The sequence below is a fragment of the Cetorhinus maximus genome, chromosome 32, assembly GCF_964194155.1.
Source record: "Cetorhinus maximus chromosome 32, sCetMax3.hap1.1, whole genome shotgun sequence".
In the NCBI taxonomy this organism is placed as follows: Eukaryota; Metazoa; Chordata; class Chondrichthyes; order Lamniformes; family Cetorhinidae; genus Cetorhinus; species Cetorhinus maximus.
Window position 1 is genome coordinate 7,173,948 of NC_135910.1, and position 9,732 is coordinate 7,183,679.

Sequence of the window (9,732 nt, forward strand, 5' to 3'; positions counted from 1 at the left end):
CCCACTCCAAAGTCCATAGCAACCCCACTCATCGGGTGCCCACCAGCTAGTGTGAGATTGGCTGCCCCCAATGCTTGGCAGAGATTGGACTTGCCCAGTTTTGGAGGGTGGTGGTGAAAATTTCGAAGGGAAGCCCCTGCCTCAAGTCCCTAAGGTATATTATGGCGTTGTGCCAGTGGCACAACACCAGCAGGCTACCGAATAATATCTTGACAATTGGTGCCATTGTAATCTTCAGTCTTTCTGAAGCTTCATGCAGCTATCAAAGTACATATCTTGCTTTCATTCTTGTGATGTGGGCCTTGCTGTCTAGGCCGACGTCTATTGGCCGCACCCCCGGCAGCGCAGCACCCCCTCGGTACTGCCCCCTGCGAGCCAGCTTGGATTTTGTGCTGGGGTCTCTGGAGTGGGGGTTGGTAAAGCGACTGGGCCTGAACTTATTTAGCGCGGCCGACTCCTGAGCCTGTGGTTTCTTTTTTTGTTTAAAATTCATTTTCTGGCTGTGGGCATTGCTGGCAAGAGTTGCATGGATTGCCCATCCTTTTGAGAAGGTGATTTGTGAGTCTTGAAACTGAACCCCTGCAGTCCTTGTGGTGCAGCTTGTGGCCCCACAGTGCTATTAGGAAGGGAGTTCTAGTATTTTGACCCGGCGACAGTGCATCTATAATCTTTAGCCCTGTGAGCGTATCTGACGTGTCCAGGAGTTTGTAACCAGGTTACCATTGCATGATAAAGAGGTTGTGTGGCTTCATTTTAAAACAAGGGTTTTCTCCTATAAGCAGGCAATGTATTGCAGCCTGTACCTGTCCTAACACCATCCTGTGGGGATGGGGATGGCGGGGGTGCGGGCGGGGTGTAGTGCTAATAATAATCCAGCAGTCCAGAAAAAAACCTGGACTTCAAAGCTAGTCTCAGTAATGGTGGCTATCATTGGTTATTGTAAAAACCCACCTGGTTCACTAATTCCCTTTTGGGAGGGAAATCTGCCGTCCTTACCCGGTCTGGCCTACATGTGACTCCAGACCCACAGCAATGTGGTTGACTCTTAACTGCCCTCTGACATGGGGGAGCAAATCACAGTCCAAGGGCAATTAGGGATGGGCAACAAATGCTGGCCTTGCCATGAAAGGAAAGAAAATAACCTACTGACCCTCTGTATTTTACACCTCAGGAACACCTGAAGGAGATCCATCGAGCGATGTGCATTGAGTACGAGTGCCGCAGGCAGATGTTAATCAGCCGCCTGGATGTGACGGTGCAGTCGTTCCACTGGTCTGAGGGAGCAAAGGTTTGGAATCTCCTGAAACCATCTTAAAAAAAAAACACAGCTCACGCCCGTAAACTAGACAAGGAACAGGTTTAGTGAGCTGGAGAAATTGCGTGAGGACGCTCGCCCTGCGCTGGCCGGCGGGAGGACGCTCGCCCTGCGCTGACCAGCGAGAGGGGACGCTCGCCCTGCGCTGGCCGGCAGTAGAATCCCTTCTTGCTTTTCATTGAGGCCACTTTATGGGCTGCAGCACTGGCAATGCCAGTTATATGTGGGATTGATTTGAAGTTGGTGCTCGTTACTTGGGAAGATCAGCCTCATAAAATAATAAAGGGGTTAAATCTATGAGGAGAGGTTGCATAGACTAGTCATGTATTCCCTCGAGTGACCCGATTGAGGCATTTAAGATGATTAATGGATTTGTTAGCGTGGATAGCAAGAAATTATTTCCTCTGGTGGTGGGGGTCCAGAATCAGGGCATCATCTTAACGTTAGAGTCAGGCCATTTAGGGATGGCGTCAGGAAGCAGTTCTACACACAAGGAGTAATGGAAAACAGGAACTCTCCCCTCCCCCCAAAAAAAAACCGAGGGCAGAATTTTTCATCCCACGGGTGGGCGCCCGTCTGACCCGAACGGGTGTGAAATAGCACGTGATGGCGTTGGACGAGTATCCCGACATCACCGCGCACTCTCGCGATCCTTCGGTCGGCGGGCAGGCGTGAGAGGCGGCAGCACGTCCGCCGAGAATTAAGAGGCCTATTTAAGGCCCCGAAGTCATTAATTAAGTTGTATTTTTCTCTGACCGCTCAACCGTTCAGTTGGCGGGCGGGCGGGAGAATAGGCCAGGCGGCCTTTGCGTTTTTAACAAAACCTCATCCACGTGCGGGATGAGGTTTCCAAAGCTTAACTAAAAAAAAAATTTTAATTCTTTAACATTTTTTTAACATGCCCCTCTTCATGTGACTGAGTCACATGTGGAGACATGTTTGTATCATAAGTAAAATGTTTATTTTTCACTGTAAAATCCCTGTCAGTGCGCACTTCCCCCGCGCACACGCAAACCTCAGCGCTCACGCTCCTCCCGCCCCCACCCCGGCAGCGCTGAGGCTCTGAGCGCGTCTTTCACACTGACCGGCCGTTAGTTGGCCGGCCAGCCTGACATCACGGTCAGAGCCCGATCGGGGGCGGTGGTCACTCTCTCTCGGCTGTTCCTGGGCCTGCTCAGTGCACCCGACTGACGAGGGGGAAAGTCCTCCCCTGAGGCTGGAGGTCAATTGAAAAAGGTGATTAATAGGTTTTTGTTAGGCGAGTTTACTAAGGGATGTGGAGCCAGGGCAGGTAACTGGGGCAGATCAGCCACGGTCTAGCTGAATGGCAGGACAGGTTCGAGGGGCTGAATGGCCTCCTCCTGGTTCCTATTATGTTCCTCAAGTATAAACCTGACTGACTCCAGGGGCAGGATACAGTACCTGGCACTGGCCATTTTAGGGGAGGCGGGTCAGGGTCCAGTAAAGCTACCTGACCGCCCCCCCCCGCCCTCCGACCCCCACAAGACAAGCAGCCAATTAGGGCTTGTTAACTGTAGATGAAGGAGCCTGTCTGGGATTTCCCAGTTTCCTGATCTGACGGGGGGGGTCCCATTCAACTGTCTGGAAACGAGCACCTAGCGACAGACAGACAGGGCGGGTAGTCTGTACTCCAGGCAGGCCTAGGCACCCACCCTGCCTGCCTACCTGGGTGGGACTGCAGCCAAAGGCCGCTCTGCAGGGCGACTCCCAACCCCCCCCACACTCCACCCCTCAACACTGGCCACCTGGCTGCTTTTTCTGTCTTTTAATTAAAATCCTTGAAACGTTGCCAAGAGGACAGCCCGGTCGAAACCCCACAGAGTGACTGACTTTCTCTCCCCCTCCCGGGTTTGAGACCCAGAAACAGCCCAGACTCCGGTTTCCCGTCCCCGAGCTGAAAGCCCAGCAGGTTTGCTTCTTTTTTAAACCAGCGTACAACGCTGGTTGCACCATTTTTGCGTTGCCTTCTCTTGTTATTTAAGAGAAGTCGAGATGCGTCGAAAACAATAACTCCTCAGTTAGCACCACAGGCGTGAGACTCGCCGACCTCCAGCTCCCAAAACACCTGCCAGGTGTGCTTGTACACCGTGAACCTGTACAGATACACGGTTAACCCTTAACCAATAGGTATTGAGTGCTCCCTCAATACCCAACCTGTGGCTCAGTGATCCTGGGCGGAATCTTGTGCTCTGGCCGGTGGTGAGCTAGGTGGCAGGAAGGGCATGTGCTTTGGTGGGACAGTGGCATACCGGAACCCCGCCGCCTTCCTATATCAGCCCGAGTTAAGTTCTGGGTGGGAAGACCCCCCCCACCCCACGCAATGGCTGGCCTTCCTGCCCCACCATCAACTGAGGCCCTTAAGTGGCCAATTAATGACCACTTGGGCCTCATCCCACAGCCACTGGGGTTAACCCAGCTGCAGGCGGGCCTGTCGCCATGCCGAATGCACGATGGGTCATCCTGCGGCCAGCTGTCACCTCCCCGGGTGAGGGGGGTGGGGGGGGGGTCCCTCGATCAAGGGCACTCAGTGCCAGATCGAGGGAATGGACGTCGGGGTCCGCCAAGAACCACGCACCTTGCCCTTGACCCTGACAGCCCCCACACCCAGAAAACCACCACCCCCCCAACCCCCACCCAGCTCATTCTGTGATCCTGGGACTCCAGTGCCTGTCCTTCCAGCAGCTACCACGGTCTTCCCAGTGGCGCTGCTGAGCACAAGAGCATGCCGGCCTCTGATTGGCCGGCAGCTCTCGGTAGACGTGACTTCCGTCCCCAGGGGTCTTGATTCCAGGGGAAGGCCCGCCACTGCCTGATTAGCGTGTGGGTTTGGCAAGCCTTCCCAAAGAGAGACAGCGGGGGGTCTCTCGCTGGCTCTCCAGCCGATAGGCGAGACCTCGGATGCCTCAACAAGATTCCGCCCTCTGTTACAATTGCATTGCTTGAAAGAGTAGAAGGAAGATCCCAGGGGATCTACCCACGCCTGTCCTCCGTTAGTAAGTTGATCTTCTGTAACACTGTCTGGGAGTCATTTCCAATTTCTACATAAGACTTGCATTTATTTTGATGCCTTTTGTGACTGCCAGACAATCAGAGCAGTTTGCTGTCAGTCAAACACCCTGTTTTTTTAAGTGTAGTCACAATTGTTGTGCGAGTAACACTGCAGCCAGTTGCTGCACAGCAAGATCCCACAGTGAAATAAAATGAGGGCTAAGGGCCCTCCCCGAATGCTGTCTCTGCAGCTTTGAAGCTGGGCGGTGCCAGCTATGGCTCCGCTGGGGGCTGCCGCCCTCACCTCTGGCTCAGAAGCTCGTGGGTTGAGCACAAAAATCAAGGTTGGCACGGTCCCAGTGCAGAAGTGTCGGGTGGAGGGGGGTGGGGGGGAGGTGGGGGTCCTGCACTGTTCGGGGCTGCCGCCTTTTGGCTGACGTCTACCCCTTTCGGGTGGGTGTGACAGATCTCTCGGCGCTGCTCTAAGGGAAATCAGAGGCCTTCTCCCGGGTGGCCTGGTGGATGCTTCTCGCTTCAGCAACACCGCTGAAACAGACTATCTGATCAGTACCAAATTGCTGTTTGTGGGATCTTGCTGTGCACAGTGGTTGCCGCATTTCCCACACTGCAACTGAGACTTCACTTCAAAAGTACTTCATTGGCTGTAAAATGCTTTAGGAGGTGGTGAGGCGGGGAGAGGTAAGGCGGGGCGGGGAGAGGTAAGGCGGGGAGAGGTAAGGCGGGGAGAGGTAAGGCGGGGCGGGGAGAGGTAAGGCGGGGAGAGGTAAGGTGGGGCGGGGAGGGGTAAGGCGGGGCGGGGTGGGGTAAGGGGCGGCGGGGAGGGGTAAGGCGGGGCGGGGTGGGGTAAGGCGGGGCGGGGTGGGGTAAGGCGGGGCGGGGTGGTGTAAGGCGGGGCGGCGGGGAGGGGTAAGGGGCGGCGGGGAGAGGTAAGGGGGCGGGGAGAGGTAAGGCGGGGTGGGGAGAGGTAAGGCGGGGCGGGGAGAGGTAAGGCGGGGCGGGGAGGGGTAAGGCGGGGCGGGGAGGGGTAAGGCGGGGCGGGGAGGGGTAAGGCGGGGCGGGGAGGGGTAAGGCGGGGCAGGGGGAGGTAAGGCGGGGCAGGGAGGGGTAAGGCAGGGCGGGGAGAGGTAAGGCAGGGCGGGGAGGGGTAAGGCGGGGCGGGGAGAGGTAAGGCGGGGCGGGGAGAGGTAAGGCGGGGCAGGGAGGGGTAAGGTTGGGTGATGGGCCTTTGACTGAAATCAGTGAAACCAGCACTGACAGAGAATTGAACATGTGCTGCTGCCAAATGAGCCATTGTTTAAAAGTGGGTAACAGCTCTATCCACCCTCACCCCTGCTCCCTGCCCCTCCTGTGTCAATGTGAGGCAACCAGGCCCTGTTGAGGTCGAGCGGGACAGGCTTCGTTGCCATGGCACTCTGTACAAACGCTGCTTCACCATTCAGCATCTTCTGCTTCTGTCTCCAGTTGTTTACAGCCAATGTAAAGAGATTTTCCCTGTGTTTCAGCGACACCAAGCTGTGATGGTGCAGTTGTATGAGCCTCTGCGACAGGCCCTCTGCGCCAGAAGCGGTATAACCCTCGCCCACCTGCTGTCTGCTCGGGAGGACCTGTCCGTAATCACCAAAACCACCTGCGAGAGCAGCCGGGAGAAAACTGCGTGTCCTGTTAACAAGGTAAAAGGCAGAGAACTGGCAGGGAACTGGGAGAGGGAAGGTGGATACCAGCAGGGAACTGGGGGGAAGGAAGGTGGATATCAGCAGGGAACTGGGGGGAAGGAAGGTGGATATCAGCAGGGAACTGGGGGGAAGGAAGGTGGATATCAGCAGGGAACTGGGGGAAGGAAGGTGGATACCAACAGGGAACTGGGGGAGAGAGAAGGTGGATACCAGCAGAGAACTGGGAGAAGGAAGGTGGACACCAGCAGAGAACTGGGGGAGAGAGGTGGACACCCCCTGGGAACTGGGGGAGAGAGAAGGTGGACACCAGCAGGGAACTGGGGGAGAGAGAAGGTGGACACCAGCAGGGAACTGGGGGAGAGAGAAGGTGGACACCAGCAGAGAACTGGGGGAAGGAAGGTGGACACCAGCAGGGAACTGGGGGAGAGAGAAGGTGGACACCAGCAGGGAACTGGGGGAGAGAGAAGGTGGATACCAGCAGGGAGCTGGGGGAAGGAAGGTGGATACCAGCAGAGAATTGGGGTGAGGTGAATACCAGCTGGGAGTATGCAGGGCACAGGGGAAGCAGGTATTTACTATCAGAGAAGGTACTATCATGCGGGTACTGGGTGGAGCTCTCCTGGCACAGAGTGAGGGTGACTATTGGCAAAGTGGGTGGGTGGGTAAGGGGGCTGGGCAATGCCGATAGGTAGCAAGGTGGCAGTAATGTTGGGTAATTGGGGTCGCGTTTATTACATGCCCACTCGAGACTCCAGATTGAAGATTGTCATTTAGAATGTTCTTAAGAAAATGCCTCCCTGTTCCTTTTTTTTCTTATTTCCCAGGTCCTGATGGGTCCTGTGCCCGATCGGGGTGGGAGGCCCAGTGAGATCGAGGCTCCGATGCCCACATGGGAGGACCGACGCGCCGGCAGCGGCGGTGGTGGGAGAAAACAGAAATGGAGGGGCAAAGGGCGTAAACAGAAATGAAGCTAAACGGCGAGTCCTCCCACTCCTCTTTTCACCACCCGCCTCTCCCCCCTCTCCCCACCACGAGGGGGGGGTGGATGGTTAGGACAGGACGTGGAAATACTGAGACTGCTCTGAACTGTTGGAATACCCTCTGTATCGGGAAGCGAGTTAAATCGATGTGTGCGCTGCGGTGGTAAGAGGGCCAACATACCACCATAAACATTGGGCACCTCCATCGAGCAGTTCGGCACCTGGCAGCGTTTGATGCACACTGACTGGGGGGTGGGCGGTGGGGGTTGGGGCGGGGTGGGTGTAGAACTCTTCTGCATTGTTTAAACCATCACCCCCCTCACCTTTCGCCAGCTCACTGCAAGTGAGGCCACGAAATCCCACCCAAGTGCAGATGAGCAACGGCGAGCACCCAGGTTGTTAGAAATAGTTTGAAGTGTGGCTAATGAAGGATGGCAGCGCTCGGGGGTTGGGAACGCAGCATCTCACCAGGCCATCGGAGCCCTGGAAGTCCTCCTGCATTGTGGATTACAACGGAGTGCGGAATTTCTGACGTAGGTGAGGCTGTGTGTTCAGCACCGTTCCCTCTCACCTGCTGGCCTTTGTTACAGATTTATTATTTTTTTAAATACAGGGGTGGAAAAACATTCTGTTTGGGTCTAGTCGATTGTGACTGAGCTGCTGGAGTTGTGGACAACCTGGTCCTTTCTCTGTCCTATCGGCCGATGGGTTTGTTGGGGAAAAGGAGGCAAGGTGGGAGAGAAAGATAAGGGGGCGTGTGCACGGCGAGAGAACTCATTTTCCTCACTGGGCAACTAATCTGGTGCCGGGGGCTACACTGACACCTGAGCCAGTAGCTTTATGGTTTGCATTCAGCGGGTTCCTTTACTGGCGCCTCGCTGTAGAGGGATAGGTTAAAATTACTGTAAAAGTTTTTTAATTGATTTCCTTCTTTTTGTTTGGATCTTCGTGTGGTTGCCAGGATACGAGCTATTTTTGCATTTAGGTCGGGTGCCGGGTAATTTTTATTTTTTTGCAAAGAATTAAAACCAAATAGTTCCCTCATTCTGCTTTGTGTAGGTTTTTTTTTAAAAAATGTGCTAGATATTCACGTGGGTTTTACCGGTTACCCTCATAAGTGGACCATGTGATCGCTGTGACCAGGAACGTACCCTTTTTTTTTAAACCAATCTTTAGTCGAAACATTGGACCAGCTGTTATGCTATAAAAAGCCCTACACTCTGTTCCTGCTGTGGAGCTGGTGACCTGTAAATTCTCCCCGCTTTATGCAGAGCAGACTGAAATAGCCCTTTAGTCAGATGTGGCCCTGGTTTATTTACATTAATTGAACAATACGCAGCTTTCACGGTGAGAGTTTGACCAGAAACGCTGTTATTGGAGGGGCCACGATACCAGAAGTGAGGCGTTTTCACTATCAGAAAATACAGATTTCTACATATTAAAAACATCGAGGGGTACGGGGCGGGGCTAGGGCAGGTTGAAGTAGAAGATCAGCCATGATCTCATTGAAAGTCGGAGCGGGCTCAAAGGGCTGAATGGCCTCCTCCTGCTTCTGTTCTTTACGTCCTTATCGACAGAAAAGACTCGGCCAGATTGGATCTTTATCTTTCTCCAGAAAGGAGAAGGTTGAGGTCTTTAAAATTACGAAAGGATTCAATAGGGTGGCCGTAGAGATTATGGGTGGGATTAAGCAGCAGCCCCTGTCAGTAGGATCTTCCAGTCCTGCCAAAGTGAACGGGCGTTATGAGTGGCTCGCCGCGTTTTCCTAACATTCCGCCCCTGTTTCCACTTGTGTGGAAGTTCAGAACTAGGGTTCGTAAGCATGAGCCCTTCATTCATAAACCCAGCAAGACCTTCAGAACAAACGTCTTTACCCAGGGGAAGTGGAAGTCGTCTCACCACCAAAAGCAGTGGTTGAGGTGAATGGCCTTAGATGCATTTAAGGTGCAATTAAGCAGGTGAGAGGGAATGAATGGAAAGATATGCTGATGGGGCTACTGGAGGCTTGTGGACCATAAACGCTGGTATAGACCAGATGGGCCGAATTGCCTGACCTGGTGCTCTACATTCATTGTAATTCTGTGTTCCTCCTGGACTTCTGTGTGTGTCATCCATGGGGCAAGTCCACCCTGTGCCTCTGTCTCTGTTCCTTCCCGATCGTTCACTGAATATAATTGAATTGTTGCTTTGGGGGTGTGGGCCTCCATCTGAAAATGTCTTTCTGGTAAAGGTGTAGCACCCTTCCCCCCTCCCCCCCCCGCCCCCCCCCCACCAAACCTCCCTTCTCCCCCCGCACCCACCCCCCCAACACAGAGGAGCTGATTCGCTGGGTGGTTGTATTATTCCAAATGATTTTAAGCTTCTGTTCACACAGCGGACAGAACCATTTCACATACCGACATGCAGCCGAATTTTCACCGAGACAGAAGCACTCTGCGCCTTCGAGCCGAAATGCTGCCAGAGCCCTGAATCCAAAAGTCCTCCCACTTCCTTAACAGCCACCCCGCTGTTTCCACTGGGGAATGGGGTGGAGTGGGGGAGGGGGGGGAAAACGGGGGTGGGATGTATTTCATACATCCCCAGTTCACGGAGGAAGCAGTGCATTTAAAAGTGCAGCTGCCTTCACTCAGAATCAATTTTTGTCATTGAGGTTCCTGAATCACGACTTGTGGGATTTATGAATTTGAGGAAAGGGTCTAAGTCTGCCAAATTTCTTTGGGGAGGTCATGTACCC

General features: G+C 54.1%; 1 protein-coding gene across 1 annotated transcript; it reads left to right on the top strand.

Annotated features, from left to right (window-relative positions):
• The first annotated feature begins 283 nt into the window (after positions 1-283).
• On the top strand, positions 284-8,040 carry LOC144671283 (protein FAM98B-like). Its single transcript, XM_078533094.1, has 3 exons — positions 284-1,288; positions 5,848-6,015; positions 6,843-8,040. Exons 1-3 carry the CDS (start codon positions 1,199-1,201, stop codon positions 6,984-6,986), a joined length of 402 nt encoding a protein of 133 aa, XP_078389220.1. The 5' UTR covers positions 284-1,198; the 3' UTR covers positions 6,987-8,040.
• The last annotated feature ends 1,692 nt before the right edge of the window (positions 8,041-9,732 follow it).